The 22104-nt window shown below is 33.3% G+C and overlaps 1 protein-coding gene across 1 annotated transcript; it reads right to left on the reverse strand.

The window, feature by feature from the left end:
- Nucleotides 1–309: 309 nt before the first annotated feature.
- Nucleotides 310–14538, reverse strand: LOC148277209 (ionotropic receptor 75a-like). Its single transcript, XM_088233207.1, has 8 exons — nucleotides 14411–14538; nucleotides 12445–12502; nucleotides 10965–11074; nucleotides 7789–8027; nucleotides 4242–4453; nucleotides 2199–2334; nucleotides 1824–2011; nucleotides 310–405 (listed from the first exon to the last, which is right to left on the reverse strand). The coding sequence occupies exons 1-8, from the start codon at nucleotides 14536–14538 to the stop codon at nucleotides 310–312; spliced, it is 1167 nt and encodes a 388-aa protein (XP_088089333.1).
- Between the last annotated feature and the right edge of the window lie 7566 nt (nucleotides 14539–22104).

A 22104-nucleotide genomic window follows, 5' to 3' on the forward strand; every position in this document is an offset into this window, starting at 1 on the left:
AAAATAGTCGAGTCGCATTTTATCCTCTATCTACCCCTACGGGAAAACGGTGTGATGATTTATTTGTTTTGTTACTTATTTTTTATCGTCCTCCGATGGCGTAAAATTTTACTTCTATTCTATTAATTTTAGAGTAATTAAGGTCGGAATAGGGATTTGATAATTGGCTGAGTGGAAGGTTTTGTATACTTACGTTAAAAGTCATGTTACCTTTTCCGTAGAATTTCCAAAACAAGCAGAATAAGTGATATAACAGCCGCCCAAAGGTGAAGCAATAAAGCTGGAATTATTCTCCCAATGGGGACTGGTCTAGCTCTTCCTGCACTTCCAGAGCAGTGGAGAGATGGAGCCTGGAATATTGTCTTCATCCTGCGAGCCTGACCAGCCTCCATTGTCCTTAGCAAGCTAGAATAAAACAATGTCCTTCACGTGATAAATTGATAGTAGTTCCATAATAGGATAATCACCATTAGATGGTTATTCTACAAAACATTAATATTAAGGAGATAAATAAATTCATAAAACGGTACCAAGGTCTAAAATTTGACGTTATTTTTAAAGGAGATGTTTGCAGTGTGGTTGGTGATTTTAGCATTAAGTATTAAAAGAAATAGTGACACATTTATTGGATAAGGAAGTTTTATAAAAAATGGATACAAATTATGTTGATCACTCATTGGACAATAAAAAATGTATGATCTGAAGTATATATATCTAGACAACAGTGAATATACTCCCTTCACATATTTGAAATTCTTTTGGAAGACCAAGGGTCTTATTTTTGTCATAAATCTAGTTACTTTTTAAAACATCAATTTCATAAACCTCGATTTTAATTTAGTTTTTAACTCTACTTCTTTCATTCTTACTTTCGCTGAGAGTATTTTAACTTGTACAAAAAGCTGGTGTTGGATATTATCATTTTTTCTCAAGACCACAATAATTGCACCATGCATTGTTTCCTACGTTCCTTGTGAATAGAAAGCAATTGAATATTACATCAAATTTGCCACAAAAATCCACCATAAGTATTTGAGAGCATTTGATGAGCCTCAGCGGCAGATTGCTTCATATTAAAGCAGAAAATTAAAACGTCTTGCAAACGACGAGAATTTGGCTCGTAAACTGACATGATAATAACTTTATGATTCAGGCACAAATTAACTAATGTTTCTTTGAGGTTATGTTGACAGATGTTCAAGTTTATTGCATGATGCTATGATCTTTTAATATCAACCAGGAGCTCAATCACAGATGGCTATCGACATGCTAAAAAACGTGCTAAGTATTTGAGCGATCACCACGAACAATCATGAACACGCTGAAGTTAAAGCGGTCGCGTTGCAAAACGAAATTCAACTTCGGTCAGTTCAAGAGGATTGGTTGAATCTCGCACAGGAACTTATCTATGGCGTTTTGCAACGCGACCGCTTTAACTTCAGCGTGTTCATGATTGTTCGTGGTGATTGCTCAAATACTTAGCACGTTTTTTAGCATGTCGATAGCCATCTGTGATTGAGCTCCAGATCGCCAAAACCATCTACAGGGAAACGGTGAAATCAAAGTTGTACCGTTAATAGATTGACAAAAAAAACAATTAAAAACTAAATATTTCGACGTTACATGAAAAACAAGCGTGTCAATGGTATCTTCCAACAATGGATCTTTTTTAATCTCAGACGTCGTTTTTATTCAAACATTTTCAAATTGCCTCGGTTTCTCAATTATTTATCAGTAGATAAACATGTTATGAGCAAATTTAAAATATTGGTTCTAGCAATCCACGAAATAAACCACTCTTCAAAAGTCTGTGATTTGTGAACTTGGTACAAGATAAGCCAACACTTCTTACCCAATTGTAAAACTTCGGAGAAAGGGGAGTGTTTTTCAGTGATCAAGAATATAGAAGCTTCCAACATTGGTAGCTCTTGGACTTCGCAAATCTCTTCCTGGTCAAAGGTATCAGCTATTAGAGGATTAGCAGTGTCAGGCTCCGTATGATATGCAAATCCTTAAAAACAGTCGACGAAAAAATAATCAATTTTGATCCATGTAGATACTTTCTTTTATTTGTCGCATGCTTATGTTTTGCCTTGTCATATTTGTTAAAATTTATTTTTAAACCATCATACATCATATTTTCTTTAAAAAAATATTTATTACATAGCTATTTTTCCCTCAGAGTTTATATAACGTACCTCCCTGTTTTACAAGTTCAATTCCTTCTTTAGGCTCCATAAAAACTGGCTTCTTCCTATTATCTGTTTTAACTTTTGTTGACACCATCAACTTTTCCAATCGTTTACGTTTTGGTTGGAAATAAAAGTTTGGATTCTAAAACACAAACAAAGCAAAACATTAAAACCATCAGTTTCTATCGACAAACAAACATCAAATATTATATTTATTCTGCTTGTGTAAGATAGGTTTTTTGGCGTATATATTGTTGTGCTATATTTAGTTATAAAGGTGCCAAACTTGCTTTGTTTCTTTGTTGTTTTCAATATGTGTTATTTTTTTCATGTAAATATTATTTATGTCCTGAATTGAGTTGTTGTAACTCCTGGGAATGTAATTCAACGTATTGTACTTGTAAAATACTTCGTGTTATATGATTTTAAAAAATATATAAAAATCGATTACCTACCACTACTTTTAAAAGTATTATTATTATTGTGGATTAATTATAAAGGGTAATTTTTGTAAAAATCATCTCAAAGGCGCTCTATTCTCAAATAAATATCCCAACACGTCTTGCAGCTACATAGCGTATGGACGGTTGGGATTCTAGTTCCTCGTTTCAAATTATAATTAAATTTGATAAAAAAATAACAGAAATGAGCAAGATTACATGTCTTGCTTCTACAGAGCGCATGGAGGGTATGAAACTGAGCCCCTTAACATTATTTAAAATTTTAATTTTTGTATTTCAAATTATTTTTTTTAATCGTTTACAAATAAGGGCTGGACAACACATTCAGCGTTTACAAAGCGCATGGACGGTCGGAATTCTAAGCCCTATTCATGAATTTTAAGATTGAAAAAATTTGATAGTTCATGGTGTTTACTTTAACGAACGTCTTGCAGCTACAAAGCGCCTCGACGAATGGGATTCTAGAAACCTTACAATGATTTAAATAATAATATGCCTTCAGCAGATTAGTAAGTAAGTCAAGTTTTCATGATAAAAAATGCAATAATTGTTTTTTTAATCAAATGATTGTCATAGAAATTTTCCGCCTCAGTATTTTTGAAGGCTGATTTCAGCTAATAACAGCCATTTGAGTTATACTTTTTTTGTATTATTATGAAAGCTGAGAGTCTATAGCAGTTTTTAATATTATTTAAAAACAAATAAATTTTAAATAAAATAAGATATAAAAAATCTTTCTACAAATTAAAAAAAAATTAATTGATCCGTCGAAAATTTTCTAAAACCAAATCATGCAATATCGCTGAACATACATGGGGGTGATTCAAATACCTCTCACCAGGAGGCAACTACGTTTTTCCTTTGGACGTCACTTCTCCGGCCACCCTGTGTAAGTACATAATATGTAAGTTATATAATTTTTAATGACTATTATTTCTGTTGTTGGATTGAAAATTTTAAGAGCTACAAACATGCGCAGCGCAGAGCTCTATTTTATGCAAAAAATCGCTCGTTAATCGGTTAAGCTATTTAGGAGGAGTTTAGTGACATAACACGTAAAGAAGGATTATATTTTGAAATACACATGCAATATTTATATAATTTTCAATTTCTGTAAAGTGCACTAGAAGTATATCTATGATTTTATTTTGTTAAAAGACATAAAAACAATAGTAAAACCGGAGTATTCAGTTTATCCAGTTTATTCAGTTGGCAACTCCGTAGTGTAGTGGTTAAGACAAGTACAAGCGGGTGGTTCCTGGTTCGATTCCCGGTGACAACATAAAAAATAAATCGGATTTTTCTCAAGCTTAGGCGTTCTGTGCTGTAACTCACCACTGTAATAATTGGGCTTCCTGCCCTGTTGTGGTGCAAATAAAAAAATAATTAAATTAAAAAATATAATTGTTATAAAAGGTATGATTCAAAACGCTCTCCTGAAAAATTTATGGTTTGTAACATTTGAGGCTTTTAATACATGGTCTTCGACTATCCTGTCACCAATAGTATAATATTATAATACACCTATTTATGGTCCAAGCGATGCTGAATCGCAACGGCGAAAATCAATAGATCCATTTATACCTACATCAAACAACGCTCTTGTATATCCGATATCCTCAAACACCAGCTCCAGAGGTCCATCGATTAGATCTTGGAGACCACCCAGTACAGCTGGTGGTGCACTCAGTAAAGAGGAGACTACGCTAGACGTATAGTAGTTGTAGATCAGAAGGGAGAGTAGGAATGTCATGAAGCAGACGAAACGGCCAGAGAGGAAGCTAGGATCCATGAAAATGGCTGAAAGAACCCGTGAATATGTATATTATTTCTTTTTATGTTATTGATACTGAATTAAATGCTGATACTGCTATTGGCAAACTATTATAACGAAGAAAATCTATAAAAAAAATACGCGATCCTGGTTTTAAAAATTTAATACATATTTTCAAGGACTATTTTAAATATCATAAACTTTTCTGCTCACACAAATTTAAAATACACATTTAATCATGAAACCCAAAAATCTTAATGTTTCTAAATTTCGTCAACGAAGTTTGGCAAAAAGTCTGTAAAAGTCCCTAGGAGCTAAAACCGACAAATGTCAAATGCGAGCTATTAAATTGGCCCTACTATAGTTATAAAAATACTTACAAAATTGAATATTTGGTCCTAGAAATATTTTGAACGTGTAAAAAAAGAAAAAAAAGTAAGAAAGCAGCACATATTAATACAAAAATTAAAACAATTTTGAAAAACACTAAACGAAAATTTTTCTTCTTTAAATTAAATGTATTATTATTTAAAACTACTACTTAGGTAACTAATATAAATACATACTAATAAAAAAATGATAAGAGAAATATTTTGTACCTTTAAATAAAATCAAAAAAAGAAAAGAAAAAAAAACATTAATTAAGAAATTTAAACAATTTTAATGAATACTAAATGATTTTAAAAAATGTTATCCTGAACTATTAGGTACTAGCTTCCCCTACCCATGAAATACAGGCGATGGCCGTCCTAAATAAACTAAACTTAACATGCAATGAGTCGAATACGCGTGTCTGAAGAAAACAGGGAACGTTTGATTTTATGTAAACTAATTGACGTTATGGTTTTGAGTGTCAATCCTGGAATTAATGAAAGGAGTAAGGACTTACGATTTCCTCCCTTTGGCACTGGTCCAGAAAAACACAGTTATCGCTTGCACAAATCACTTTTAACGTTTCGTGTATGTTTTCGATGATTCGAATCACTGTTGCGCTCGCGGTACGTTTTTCGTTGTGAGCGCGTTGGTTTCTTGACTCGCCGTCAGGGGGAGGTACATTGGAATTCAAAACAAGGACCACCGGAATCAAAGGAAAGAATGGCCTGACACTTGAATAAAAAGATAATGAATCCGAAATAAGGTGATTTATGAATTTAGAGAAATTGTTATTGTTAAGACACCTCATATGTTTTTTAACACGAATATCAAAATATGAAACCAACATGCTATGCATAAGCAGCTCTTACATGCACTGATTAGGTTATGAAAATATTTTATGTTATTTTATATTCCTATTTTATAACGCAAATATCAGTCGGTAAATAATTATATTAAAGTATTAAATAACATTTAGTACAACATCTTGTTCATGTAGTATTTTTTTTATTTATAATAAAAAAATATCCATACACTGATAAATATTACCTTCTGGGATTTTTTCCTTCTTCATTAAAGTGAGAACCTCCTTTTTGCGTGGTTGTGGACCGGAAACAAACACTGGAAATGAAACTAATTGTTATTTTCTTCATTACATTATAATTAACACGAGTCTCATAGAATTAACAAATCAGATTGAGTTTCAGTGCCGACATAATTGGCGATTGTTTTAATTGAGCTTAGACACAGCTTTTCAAAGGGGTAAAAATGGACTAAATATAAATTGTAAATATCAACAATATTTTGAGTTTGTCATATTACAACAGAGATGAAGAACATTTAAGAGAAGGTAATATAGAAGTCCAGGCATCTACAGGGCTTATGTATTGTCACAAAAGCGTTTTCTTTTTCTGTACCGTTCCAAAAGATTGTTTTTGTAACTACTGGAGTAAAATATCTTATTATTAATATATAAAGCTTTAAACTTTGTCAACAATATTTTAAGTTTGTCCGAATTTTCGTAGACAAGGACTGGATTCAACTCCCTGGGAAGCTGTTTATATTAACATATTACAACAGAGATGAAGAACATTTAAGAAAATTTGGACCAACTCAAAATATTGTTGATAAATTACCTGGTCCATGAAGAAGTATAGAAATTGAAAAAATAATATTTTCAGGCGTTGCCTAGTATGTAGGTGAAATAATTTAAGCCCTGTAGATGCCTGGACTTCTATATTACCTTTTCTTAAATGTTCTTCATCTCTGTTGTAATATGTTAATTGTAAGTATGTTTTCTAGCTACCTTACTAGATATAACATGTTAACACAAAAAAAAAAAAAATGTTGTGAGATAGATAGCAATTATATTTAACATATATAGATATAGCTTATACAAATACAATTTTTAAGTATATTTTTTAGTTGATTTAAACTTCTACTGAATGTGATAATTAAAATTTAAGTTTAGTTTTTGTTTCTAAATCTATGGTAAAAAAAATATTGTTTTTTAAAAAATAATTTAATCAAATACATACATATTTTTTATTTTGTAATATGCAACTCTTGTAAAATGCCGGTACTCCTATATGGGTACGAATCTTGGCACCTTACCAAAGCTCAAAACACCAAACTTCTGAGTTTTGAGAGTAAGTGCTTGAGAAGAATATTGGGTATAAGGTGGTTCGATTTTATAACTAACATTGAAGTCCGAGAACGGACGCAGCAGCCTCCTACAACGATCATCTTGAAGATGCGGTGGCGGACCTGGCTCGGACACGTGCTGCGCATGTCTCAGGAGACCCTAAACCCAAGTTGCCTCTTCTTTAAACCTGCGGGCTCATGCCGTCCTGGAAGGCTGTCGATTACAATCTTTCGACATTATTATTAGTACGTGTATTTTGTACACAAATCTGGATTTCTCCCAAGGGGGAGTAGGTATATATTTTTTTTATTAATATCCCTACAGAGATGAAGTAGAATTTTTTCAAATTCATGATTATGGATATTCGAGCGTTTACAGGGCTTATGACCTGTCATTGGCTGGGTTAAGGTTTAAAAAAATGTTACCTGTGTCGATATTCGCTAATAAGCGGAATGGGGAATGTTGTAATACGTAAAGTGGCCACTTAACCCAGCCAATGACAGGTCATAAGCCCTGTAAACGCTCGAATATCCATAATCATGAATTTGAAAAAATTCTACCTTATCTCTGTAGGGATATTAATAAAAAAATAAATAAAATAAAATAAAAAAAAAACAATCTTTCGACTTTATTTGGTGGAAAGTGGCCACTTAAACCAGCCAATGACAGGTCAAAAGCCCTGTAAATGACTAGACTCCCATATTCCTTTTATTTATTCAAAAATATTTTCCCTCATAGTTGCAACAAATTTTAATATTTTCACTCGTATTTTCTATCAAATTCGGGCTAACTCTTACATAAAACGTATCACATATTTTTCTCGGCAAATTAAATATATTTTACCTTGTTGACAGAAGGCGGCAAACACCGAGAAGACTGCGTACGTAACAGTGCTCTCGCTGCCGTCTCTTTCGTTTCTGACGAGGGTATGAGCTGATAAGGAGGCAGCGAGGACAACAGCGAGAAGCAGAAAGCAGGTGGCAGTTGCCGCCCAACTGCCCCAGGACAATGGCTCTGCAAACCTCGCACCGGATAGACCCCCGGAGTCGAAGTCAGGAGGAACCCGAAAGAAGAAAGACACCCTAATAAAGTGTTATTTTTTGTTAATTTTGTGATCATATTAATACAAAAAAATCCAAATATTTCAATAGAATCAAGCTTATCGTAGGATTATACGACCTGTAGCCTCATCACAAATAACTATCGACGTGCTTAAAAACATGCTAAGCATTTGAGCGATCACAGTGAACCATAATGAACATATTTAAATTTATTTCAACAGAGAGGGAGAAAACGTTTTTGAGAAGGAAATATGGAAGTCTAGGCATTTACAGGGCTTATGACTTGTCGTTGGCTGGTTTAAGTAGCCATTTTACACACTGTGTAACATTAACCATTCTACCCATGTTTGAACATCCACATTTCCTCAACTCTTCTATCTGTTGACTTTTGTGAAGTAAAAGAGCTGAAACCTTTATCGCGTGGGTGGGATTTTGAGATTTGAGATTTATCTCTGTTGAAATAAATTTAAATATGAACAACTCCCTAGGGAGGAAATCCAGCAAGTCTGCAATCATTTGGACATACTCAAATATTGTTTAATTCTTAACTAAACTACTACTAGGCGGTGAGGGTCATGGGTGAGAGCGGGTGAGAATATTAATGTGATGTAGGTAATATAAATATGAACATAAATTATAAATAAAAGTAAAAAAGTCTTTAATATCGGTGCAACCATTTGTATAAATTTTTGATTTATTTCGTTTTATTTTTGATTTGTTTTGGTTGCATTTATGAGCACCATATATTTTTTTCTCAAGTTTTAAAATCGTAATGTATATGTTTATTATCTATTTCAGTTGAATTTTTTTCTCTCATTTTCACGTCTTTAAAAATATTTTAAACCTGTTATCTAGTTTTGTTGAGTTTTTTTTCACCTTTTTACTTTCTCATATTTTGAAAGCATAAAAACCAATCAAATATAAGGTTTCAGCTCTTTTACTGCACAAAAGTCAACAGATGGTTATTATACTTAGTTCTATTTCACCGCACCGCTCCGCATGGCCACATGGCCCCTCTATAACCGTTTGGTCCTTCGAGCCGGATCAACCTTTTACCATAAAAATACAGTCCACTTCCCGCATAATATCATATTTCATTTTCTTATAAAAGATACACAAATATCATATTCTAGAACATTTCATTCGCCGTCCTACGCAAACTATTCACATTTGCGCAATCAGAATCGTACGGTCGGTGGATTAAAATATTTATTGCTTCTAAAAAACATATTTACTGTTATATAAATTATAAATAGAAGTGAATAAGTCTTTAATATCGGCGCAACCAATACATGTACAATGTACATAATCTGAAATAACAGCACCTATTAATATTAAGATCTAAAACATGTAAATAAAATAAAAGGAGAGAAAAGAAAATGTTTTAAAAAAAACTTATTCAAAAAAGGTAAAAATATTGAGTTTTATACATTATTAATAAAGCAGTATAGAAACAGTCGGTCTTCTAACCACTTTCGTAATAAAAACATATTTTTATTTTTATTAAGACGAGGTGATTGATTCAATAACGTTAAAAATTCTTTCGCGATTTATTTGCTCACTTTTGATGGCACCAAATTTAAATTTTATTTTTTGTTGACGATACTTATTGCTTTTATTTTTTTGCAGCCTACCTATGTAAATAACAAATTCTACCCGCCTCATTGAAAAAATGCATTTTGAAGACGTCCATCCATCCGTTCATTAATATCATTCCATCCATTTATGCTCCCAATAAAATTAGAATCTTTACGGATGGTAGCCTGCTCGACGGAAAAGTGGGAGCGGCATTCGTTCCTTTTGAGAGTGATAAAGAATTGCCAGGCAGAACATTTAAATTAGATAATTTCTGCTCAGTTTTTCAGGCTGAACTACTCGCAATACGAGAAGCTCTCGAATGGTTATTAAAGAAACCACCAGAGAGATGGGTTATTGCAAAAATATTATCAGATTGTCGTTCGGGCGTTCAAGCTATATCAGATACTCGGTCGGTAAATTCATTCATTTTAGATATTCAGAGTAAAATTAAGCATCTAAAAATAAGAGGGATGAACATTCAAATATGCTAGATAAGAGGACATGCTGGCATCGTAGGAAATGAGAGAGCGGATGAACGAGCAAGAGCCGCAACTTGTAAAAGAACGGCACCTTTCTTCTCAGAATTTCCCCTTAGCTTTGCTAAACGCTGTATATAAAAAAATACGCAGCAGCGTTGGGAGGATCATTACCGCGCTTCTTCTACAAGTAAAATCACTAAAATGTTTTTCCCAACGCTGGCTGATGCAGCAAACTTTCGTCATCATCACCAAAATACTTTCGAAACGACCCAAATTTTTACCGGACACGGAGCTATGAGAAGTTATCTATATAGGTTTAAATTAAGGAATGATGACTATTGTCCATGCGATGATATTTCTTCACAGAGTATAGAACATCTGTTATTTCAGTGCCCATTTTTCAGTTTGCAACGCCATAATCTTGAAGCAGAATGCAGGAAAGATGGAATATCCTTAACAGATATCCACACTGTAGTTAAAAGTAGTTATCACGCGCCATTGTTCTTGAACTTTGCAACAATGGTGATTGGACTCATAAAGGTAATAAACCAAAATCAGTGATCGAACATCCCATTTCCGAGACAAAAAAAAAACAATTTTTTCAGAGTACATGACACGCAAGGCTACTAAATACAGGGGTCCAAATACATATTTAAAAAAAAAAAATTTTTTTAAATATATATCATTCCAATATTTTTAATGTAGTGTTCAAACGTAAGTTTGTTCTATGATTTAACAAATAATTACGATTCCTAAAAATCGCCATCATAAAACATTTTAAATTCATTAAAATAATGGATGATGACAAAAAAATGTAACAATGATAAAATGGGTAATATTTGGTAAATTCATTAAATTTCACAATATGGTTTAGAGCACGGTAATATTACGAATATTTTACCTTATTTCCCAAGTATTTATTAGAAAGTCAGCATAGGGTATTCTTTCTGGTAAGAACCTTATACCCGTGGTCAATTCAGCCTCCCTTCTCTGCAAAACTCCCATCATACCCTTTAAAGATGATGAAATAAATACAATTAGGGCGACAGTCAAAAAATTTCATCATTATTAATAATTCTTACTTTTTTTTATGTGTCATTAGGTGTACCTCAAGGACTGAAATTATCTCATTCTCTATTAAGTTTTTTTTAACTTCATTTACTTATTATGTCGCATTTAATTCTAATGTTTAACATATTATCAATGTGCCTTTTATTTATTTGATATTTTTATTTTTAACGTTAATCTTCGGACGTTCACTTTCATGACAAAAAATAATTACAAAATGATTTTAAATATAGCTGGATTAGATAAAAATCAGTGCTTTATAATGAAACAAAATTATAAAATATAAAAACATTTAAGCATATAATTAAGAATAGTCCAGAAAGATCGTAGAATCATATTTGAATACATCGGACTGTGTCCAATAATTTTAAACTTGAAATATAAAACAAATTTTATTTTACATAAAACAGATATTTTTGTGTCATGTCAAATAATATTTGATATATTGAAGATAATGTCGGTCAAATGTCCACCACAGAGTTGTTTAATCCGGCATCCAATTTTCATCTTCAGGAATCATTAATATTTTCAGGAATTGCGTACTGAGTGACGTCTACAAAGAAACTAATGGGTCAAAACGTAAACCTACTCGTTTATGAGTAGTTTAGTCGCCTTCTGTTTGATGTGCGTATGCGTTTTTTGGACTATTCTTAGTTCTATGCATTTAAATTTGTAAGTTAATTGTAATTTATTATAGAAATAAAAGACGAGTGATATTTTAATCCACAAATTTGGAATATCCAGTGACCGTCCGATATTCTGTTTTGTATAAATACATTTAATTTCTTAATAAAGATACCAGTCTCGAAGATGTCGCGAAAGAGATGAAACCGGTCACTGCATATTCCAAACTTGTGGACTAAAGTATCACTCGTCTTTTATTTCAATTTTAAATTATAAAAGACAAATTGACAATAACATTTACAAAATCAGAAATAATGCATAATAAGTTATACAAATTGAATATGCTTTCATCTGCTCAAATTTTTAAGCGTATAGTAAAATGAAATTAAGACGAATTTCCCTTGGAACTGAGAACAAATATTTTTGTAATATTTTGTTAATTCATTAAATTTCACAATATGGTTTAGAGCACTGTGATATTCCGAATATTTTAACTTATTTCCCAAGTATTTATTAGAAAGTCAGCATAAGGTATTCATTCTGCTAAGAACCTTATACCCGTCGTCATTTCTGATGAATACTGATTCTCAAATAAATTTAAAAATTTCAATAATATAGCTGTGCAATAACAATTTTCCGACACCATTTCTGTACAAATTTCGCAAACATAAAAAGAAAATGGGTCTTACATCTTGACTTCCGTCTGGTTTTATTCCTCCCCAAACCTTTGTTATAATGTACTTCAACCTAAAAAAAAAAGGTAACAATTCTGAGACATATCAATTGAATACTTAATATCGACTGAATTCATAGTGCTATTTTTTATTTATTTTTTAATGAATTGTATATAAAAGTAATGGATAATATATCTTTATAATATAATATATCACGAAGTTACATCGTTTGAGTTGATTTCATGGATGAGAGTTGTTTTATAACGCAGAACCACTGAAAAATGTCAAGTTATAGTATCTTACTTACATTATATTATGTTCCTCCTATGTAGGTACAAATATGATACTTTTTATAGCTTCCCTGTGAATAAAATCACCATTCGCCACTGGCTAGTACGATATATTGTGTATGAACTGAGTCAATAAATATATTTGAAAGATAAACAGACGTGCATAGAATTAAGAATAGTCCAGAAACCGCATACGCACATCAAACAGAAGGCGACTAAACTACTCATAAACGATTATTTTTACGTTTTGACCCATTAGTTTCTTTGTAGACGTCGCTCAGTACGCAATTCCTGAAAATATTAATGATTCCTGAAGAATCAATGAAAATTGGACGTCGGATTGAACAACTCTGTGGTGGACATTTGACCGACATTATCTTCAATATATCAAATATTATTTAACATGACACAAAAATATTCGTTTTATGTAAAATAAAATTTGTTTTATATTTCAAGTTTAAAATTCATTCATTCAAATACTCTTATTAAATGACCCTTTACTTATCTACTCTGTTGTGTGAATAAATATTTCCGCGTGCACAATAAAATTTTAGCGAAATCAACAGATTGCTTTTTTTTACCTTACATTTGTGTTTTGATTATTTTTTTCCCATCAAGCAACATTACGCTGCGACCTCACGAATGCGCGCGGCGAAAGTAGGGCATAGGGGGGGAATTATTGGACACAGTCCGATGTATTCAAATATGATTCTACGATCTTTCTGGACTATTCTTAATTCTATGCTTAAATGTTTTTATATTTTATAATTTTGTTTCATAATAAAGCACTGATTTTTATCTAACTCATAAATGAGTAGGTTTACGTTTTGACCCATTAGTTTCTTTGTAGACGTCGCTCAGTACGCAACTCCTGATTTGAATTCAACTATGCCGTGTCGTGCCCTTTTAAAGTGTAGAAATACTGCTAGGATCTTTAAGAAACAGGATGCAATCACAGTTCATGTGTAACTAGCAAATGAATGTGTATGTAACAAATGCATTACATGAAAAATTGAATTATTTTTCCATCTGTCAGATTATCGAAGAAACAAAATGAACATTTCGTTAGTGTTATCTGGGTAGTAAATTTTTTTACCCTACTTTGCTCATCGAATGAGAGAAATAATGAAAATTGGATCTAGGATTAAACAACTCTATCGTGGATATTTGACCGACATTATCTTTTAAACATCAAATATTATTTAACACTCATATCTAAATACCCATTTTATGTAAAAAAAAATTGTTTTATGTTTTAAGTTTAAAGTTTATTAATTCAATTACTCTTATTAAATGACCCTTTTTTTATCTACTCTGTTGCGTCAATCAATATTTCCGCGTGCACAATAAAATTTTAGAGAAATTAACAGATTGCTTTTTTTTACCTTACATTTGTGTTATAATTATATTTTTTCCAATCGTGCAACATTACGCGGCGGCATCACAAATGCGCACGGCGAAAGTGAGGCATAGTGGGGGAATTATTGGACACATTCCGATGTATTCAAATATGATTCTACGCTCCTTCTAAACTATTCTTAATTCTATGCAGACGTGTTATAATGTATATTTTCATTCTTTCGAACACAATAAATACAAATGAATCCTAGAGATATTTGCTTCTGTTATTTGAATTTGTATCATGTTTCAAACACACCCTTCATAATCATGGTTGTAGGATAAAAGCTTACTTAAAGTTGTATAATTCTTGAAGCAGATCTATAAGGGCGGAGTTATATTTAGTCATTGAGTTAACTCCGTATGTATAACCTGGGTCTTGTAGTATTTCTTGGGCTGGTTTATCTGGAAATGAAGCCATCTGAAAAACACCAAAATGTATGTAGGATTTACCGGTGGAACGACATGGTTTCTACTGTATGATTTTGCATGTTGAGAGGGGTTCGGGGCTCTTAGCCCAGTTGAAGATTGACAGAAGAAACAAGGTTGATGTTTGATGCGTGTATTTATTACGTGGCGAATAAATAATAAACTATATTATGTCGCGAGAGTGTTACGGCGATGATATAATGATGATATTTAAGGTATCTACTGGAGTATCCCAAGGATCAGTACTCAGACCACTCCTCTATCTCCTGTACACTAAAGATATAGAGAATATAACCAAAGAATGTGGATTGTGGTCTCACTGTTGTGCAGATGATACACAGATTTATTTGTATTGTAAACCGATTTGATTAATGGATGTATTGAGAAAATAGGAAACTGGATGGCTGAAAACAGACTAACACTGAACCCATCTAAAACAGAACAACTATGGATGGCTTCAGCCAGACGACAGAATTTGATTCAGGATACGGCACTACCCGATGTAAGGTCTACCGCTTTACCCACCGTTAAACTACTGGGAGTCATCCTTAATTCCGACCTTTCTCTTGACGCTCAAATGAGTAGAACGATAAGTTCACGCTTTTACCAGCTGAGACAAATTAAATGCATACGCAAAAATTTGACAGTTGATGCCGCCCGTCAATTAATAAATGCGTTTGTAGTGTCTAGAGTCGATTATTGTAATGGTATCTACACAGGTCTACCAATGAATAAAATGACTCGCCTACAGCCTGTATTGAATGCGGCAGTGAGACTAATCTTTGCAATCTCTAAGTTCAGTCATATCACTCCACTACTTCGGGAATTGCACTGGCAACGTTTTCCAGAGAGGGTGGAATACAAACTATGTAGGCTTATGTATAAGTCACTGCACAACTCTGCTCCAGAATAGCTAAGGGAACTCTGCATTCCAGATGAACTTGCTGACAGACGTCTTACGCTTAGATTAGCTACATCAAGGTCGAAAGGAAAAGTTATTATACCTCTACGCAAACAGCGCACTAAATTCGGCGAACGTGCATCTGCAGTCGCAGGCCCTACGGTATGGAATGCTCTCCCAGCAGAAGTCTGAAACTGTGAGAGTGAAGTGATGTTTCGGAAGGAACTTAAAACCCACTTGTTCTCTAAATTATTTGAATAAATTCTTGTCATGTGGTGACAAATAACATTATTTTTCTTAAATTAAAAAGTTAAAATAAAATTTTCATCTTTATATAATCACTTTGTAAAGCGCCCTTGAGGTATTATATTACGAAAATGGCGCTATATAAGTTATCCAGAATTATTATTATTATATGTTGAACTTACGACACTTGAAAGGATGGTGAGTGCCGGGAACAGAGTGAACGGTGCACTGAAATCTACTTTGACAAACAAATGTTTCTCGCAGGAGGCAAAACTAGCATTTCACAATAAAGTTCTAGTGCCAACTCTAATGTATGAAAGCGAAGGATGAAGTTGGAAATATATTTATGAAAGTAGGTTAAATGCTGTTGAAATGTGGTCCCTCAAGCAAATGTGTGGTAAAACGACGTATGATACGTGCACAAATGTCAAGATCCGTGAACTGTGAAAGGCTGAGACGAGAAAGGAATCGAGAAATAGTTGGTTTGGACATGTAGAGCGAATGTACAACGAAAGTACGGCTAAAAGAATCTACGATACAAATTTTGATGGATGCCGAAAACGAGGAAGACGGAGAAAGACATGGCACGATCGAGTCCATCAAATACTTGAAGATGGACATGTCAATAGTAGGAATAATCAGCGTGCGTGCATGAGAACTTGTATGAATATTTTTCATACATCATGGCCGGACCAGGACTCCATTGTGAATCGCTAATTTTGCTTTTGGATATCCCAGATGTACTAAATACAAATACGAGCATATTGCTTTATTAGAAAGGTAGAAATTTTAAATGCATATATATAAATCATGTTTGTGTTATATTTACTCGTATATACATAGGCATATATTGAAAATTGTTATTATTTTTTATTTTTTTTAAATGGTCCACAAAAACATTTTTTTCGGTAAATTTATATAATTTTTTATCCTGTATTTCTGTAATAAATTACAACAAACTTCTTCAATTAATTTTCACTGGGATACTTGAATGTTTATCCTTTTGTTTGAACATTTTATATAATGCGCTTACTTTTTTATTTCATTGTTTTTTGTAACGTTAAGTTTGACTTTTTGTTTCATCTTACCACTGCTACAGCTCTCAAAGTTAGTCCTCCAAAGTTATTTCTCCTGGAATATTTATATTCTGGGGTTGAATAATTCAGTCCTTAAAAAAAACTTTATTATTAATATTATATTATATTAATTATTTATTTAATTTGAATTATTTATTTATTAACGGCCGTAGCCAATTAGTACAAATTGCATAACATAGTTTAATACTAATTAAATAAACAGTACAAATTAATTATTTGTGTATGCAGATAATTGGTAGAATTCCATTTTAAAATTAGGTTAGTTCTCCAAAATAAAACACTTTTATTGGATTGAATTCTACTTTAATTTTTTTTAAATATATGTTACGGGTTTTGTCTCGTTAGGACATTATCAAACTAGCTTAAATATTTATAAAGTTTACAACAAAAACAACAACAAACCATCACGCCGTTTCACCGCAGGGGTAGGCAGAGAGGATAGAACGCCATATAACTTTATCTTGGCATACAGACCGCGCTTCCTCTTCATTCATACATCTTCTCATGCACGCACGCCGATTATTCCTACTTTTGACTTGTCCATCTTCAAGTATTTGATGAACTTGATCGTGCCATGTCTTTCTCGATCTTCCTCGTCTTTTGCATCCATCAACATTCGTATCGTTGATCCTTTTAGCCGTTCTTTCGCTGTCCATTCGCTCTACATGTCTAAACCAACGCACCACCTCTTTCTTGATTCTGTCGATAATGCAGTCTCAGCCTTACGCACTTCACGGATCTCGACATTTGTGCACCTATCATCCATCGTTTTACCACACATTTGCCTGAGCGATCGCATTTCGACAGCATTCAACCTACTTTTATCATCATTTTTCCAATTCCATACTACGCACCCATACATTAGAGTTGGCACTATAACTCCGTTGTGAACTGCTAGTTTAGCCTCCTGCGATAAACATTTGTTTGCCAAAGTAGATTTTAGGGCATCGATCGCCCTGTTCCCGGCACTCACCCTCCTTTCAACAATTTTCTCGGTCTTTTCATCCCTAGTAAACATACTTCCCAGGTACAAAAATTCTTCTACCTGATTCAGAATATCTAATATACTAACAACAATTGCTGTTGAATGTTATAGGTACATAATAGTGTTAATAGTTTATGGTATTGAAAAAAAAATAGGATTTTTTTATAGACCAAAAAAAGTAACGGAATGAAAAATCAATTAGGATATACATTTATATTATCATTGACATAATAAACTTAAATAATAATAAAAACCAATTTTTATAGACCAATATACCAAATTTCACAAACAGTACACACATTTTACCTGTTTGGCTGATCCACTCATCGATCCGTGTGCAACCCACCTCCGCTATCCATTTCTTAATAGCAATTTCATACTGTGAGTACTTACTAATTGTCCTTATGGATAATGGAAGTAGATTGTACACTTTAACCGAGTAGTAGGGCAATCCTCTTTGACCGAAGGTTGTATTCATTTATTTTTTTGCAGCATCAGGGTGGAGTATTTAGTAACTCTTGTATTTGTAACGGAAGGTAGAGAATAATGTTTATGTGCGTATAGTAACAGAGCTTTTACATAAAGTTGATTTACAAATATTGATTTCATTAACATAACATTACATAAATATAATCTGTTATTTTTATCCATAACTTCAACAAAACTTTCAATCGAAAACAATTGAAATACAATACGAAACAAATTTCTAGCATCAGTCCTTATAAAATGCATTGGAACAGTTTTGCAACTATGAAAAATGAGTGTCTTTGCCCGAGTCTGGATTTCCAACAAAGGATTATAAGTAAACTTTTCAATATTTGACTAGATCTATTATTTCCTTTCTCACTATTCCATAACTTGTAATTTGAAGATGTCTGACTAACAAATTGAACGATGGATATTTACCTTCTGTTTCATCCCACATTCCAACTCTTGTCACTTTCAAAGTCCCTCCAATTCTAAAGTGCACATTATAGACATCGAATAAAATAACGGATACTTCGGTTTCACTTCCGATTGCATAGTCCGATCCGTTATAAACTCGGGTAACATTTTTTAAATATGAATAATTACCATTTGCGTCTATCCATTTTGTTATTACATCCATTAACGTGCCTGGAAAATATTAATGAAATTTATTGTATACGATGATAATATTTATTATGGCGTATAAACTCATCATCATTGGTTGCGCCACATGTACTATATTTATTGTGTATTACACTATGTAGGTTGCTGTGCTAAATGTATTGCTACCCACTGAACCCTAGACATAATCTTATAATTAAACGTAAAAAAAAGCACCTCAAAACTAAGATCCTTACATATTTGTATAGCAAATAGTCTTCTATTTTCTATACAAATATGCAAGGGATATAGAACGATTTATTTTTAGGCAGTTCTGATAATTGCAGATCTTGAGCCCATAGATCTCAAAATTGCTGAAATCGTGTCTTTGGATGAAACGAAACGTAGTGGAGTAAGCAAAATACTTCCAAATGACCGTGTATGTCAGCGCCGAGTTGAATATCACTCACTACCACATCCTGCTAAGTGTGCTGATATACAAGTGAATCTAGAGGAAAATACAAATATGCTATCACTAACTCAAACAAGTTTTATCCACATCTACACTGATGGCAAACTAAATGGACATATTGGAGCGGCCTTCGTTGTATACAAAGAACACAAAGAGATAGACTAGCGAAAACTAAAACTTGGAAATGAATGTTCAGTCTTCCAGGCGGAGCTGATTGGTATTGAAAGTGGAATTTTATGGATACAAAGAAAAATAATTAGTCCCGCAATTATCACAATTTACAGCGATAGCATGTCTGGACATTGCCATTATAAGCAACATTCAAAAACTTCACTATGCTTTCAGCACACGAGGCATATATGTTCGATTCTGCTGGGTTAGAGCTCATGTTGAGGAAATCCGAAATGAGAGAGCAGCTAGCTAAGGCTACTATGGTCAAAAAAATGAATCCGAACTTTGATGAAGTCCCAATAAGCCATGTAAGGTGGTCCCTCTCAAAAGATAAAGCAAATGAGTGGAGGAAAATTTATGAAGAAAAAACTACCAATAAGTGGATGAAGCAACTTTTGAGAAGCACATACGAAGCCAAAACATTTTGGAAGCATGAAACGCCTACATATGAACTAACTCGGGCTCTCGGGGCATGGATGCATGTGGGAATATCTGCATCGCTTTAGGCTGCGAGACGATAGTTGCTGTCCGTGTGATGTCATCACTGAGCAGACTGTAGAACATCTTCTAACATACTGTCCAATGTTCGATAGGCCGAGATGGGAGCTTGAATGCAAATTTAACACTCGGATTGCTGCGACTAATAATCTAGCTGAGCTTCTGAACTGTAATGATACACAGAGTGAAACTGTTTGATCCATTACAGGGTAACAAAAGCAAGGTAAAAATAATTTGCAACTAAAAAAAATGTTTTAATTACCCTACTGTGGGTACAATATTTTTCTCTCCAGCCCAATAAGAACTGAATTGTCACCGAATTTACATGTGATTTGATAGTCTCAGCGCTGTCGCTAACAAGTTATTTTAGCTATCAATCAAGTCATTCCAATTCTCTATGTCGTTTAATCGTGTAAATTTTTAATCAACTATACGACAAGTGCCGATCTGACCACAGGATCTGATAGTCTGCCGCGAGAGAGAAGTTCTAACATTAAGGTGCTAAAAATCTAAGTAAAAGTATTAAAATAACAGTTTATACTTACAATTTTTCACTGCGACTGTTATTTCAGCGTCAATGCTAATATTCTTCTCGGAAAGTGAAGCAAAAATATCCATCGGTTTGGAGTTTCCGTCATATTTGTTTTCAAACATCTCAAAGATATTTTCAAACGCCAAGTCTCCAGAAATTGCGCTACTTTTGCAAGGAGTTGAATCAGCCACCAACCATTTCATAGAAGCATTGAAAACTTCTAAATCAGATGCCTTCAAATTAAAAAAAATAAAACTGAAAAGCAGGCAGAAAGATATATTTTTTAATTAATATTAATGCATTAACTTTTTGGTTAAACATTTCACTTAACGTTATTAAATCAGTTTCAGTGCTGCAGAGCAGCGTTTATTTTATAATTAAAAAATACATGTAAGAATTTGTTACCCACTAAGTCCAAAGACTTTTCGGTGGGACACATTTTTTTTATGACAGGTTTATATTACATTTATTTTATTTATATTTTACAAATTTATTTATAAACAGGCACTATAAAGTATCTAGAAGATATTTCTTCAGTTCTTTTTTTTTCATTTGAAGATCTTTCATGTTGATGGTGGTTTGTTGGAGATCATTGAACAATCTTGGAACAACGCAATTTAATGTTCGCTCTCCGAAGTAATTTGTAATTCGGGGAACAAACAGAGAGCTCTTAGTTTTTAATCTAGTGTTGTGAGTGTGGGAAACTCTTTTTTTATTTTCCGGATCAACAAAGTGATCTACAATGAATTTGTAGTCACAAAGCTGTTTTACCGGCAGGACATTACTGAATTTAAAATATACACCTTCGCTTATAAGTTTCGCCTCACGGATTATGCCATCCGGTACAATCCCCCTCAATATTTGTATATAACCACATACCGACTTCTCTCTATGTCTACCAGTTTCAAGATGAACCTAATCAATTTTAATCATGACTTAAATAAAGATATAGCAGTTCAAATCTTACAAACAAACAATAAAGTGTTAAAAGTAAATAGTACGGAAATAACAATGTTTTGAATATGTCGAAATGTTTGTAGACTTGCTAGATTTCCTCCCTAGGGAGTTATTCAGATGCAAATTTGTTAAAACAGAAGAAAGGCATTTTTGAGAAGGGAATATGGAAGTCTAGGCATTTACAGGCCTTGTGACTTGTCGGCCTCGTGGTGTAATGGTCAGCGCGTTTGAAAGACTTACAAGAGGTCTCGGGTTCGATTCCCGACACGGTTGATTTGAAATATTTATTTAAAAGGGTGTTTTTACACTAGAATATTTCATAGTCCCTGGACTGGTACCTGGGGCGTAAGATTGATCATCTTACCTTCACGTAACAAAAATGATCAAGATACACTGCGATTGGTGTACCAATGCCCTATGCACCATTAGGTGCGGAAAGGGACTGACTATGATGATGACGATGATGACTTGTCGTTGGCTGGTTTAAGTGGCCACTTTACACGCTGTGTAACATTCATCATTCTACCTATGTTTAAACATCCACATCTCCTCAACTCTTCCATCTGTTGACTTATGTGAAGTAAAAGAGCTGAAACCTTTATCATGTGGGTGAAATTCATCCGGCTGAACC

This window comes from Micrasema longulum, unplaced genomic scaffold, assembly GCF_059751315.1.
Source record: "Micrasema longulum isolate JH-2025_06_02 unplaced genomic scaffold, ASM5975131v1 h1tg001068l, whole genome shotgun sequence".
Taxonomy (NCBI): Eukaryota; Metazoa; Arthropoda; class Insecta; order Trichoptera; family Brachycentridae; genus Micrasema; species Micrasema longulum.

What these genes read in the sequence shown, in the direction of transcription:
- LOC148277209 (XM_088233207.1), bottom strand. Translation starts at nt 14,538, where the DNA reads ATGGCTTCATTTCCAGATAAACCAGCCCAAGAAATACTACAAGACCCA. An exon ending in TGCCGCCTTCTGTCAACAAG is followed by an intron (nt 4,454 to 7,788) that starts GTAAAATATATT and finishes GGGTTCTTTCAG; the next exon opens with CCATTTTCATGGATCCTAGC. An exon ending in GTTGGCTTATCTTGTACCAA is followed by an intron (nt 406 to 1,823) that starts GTTCACAAATCA and finishes GTTTTATTCTAG; the next exon opens with CTTGCTAAGGACAATGGAGG.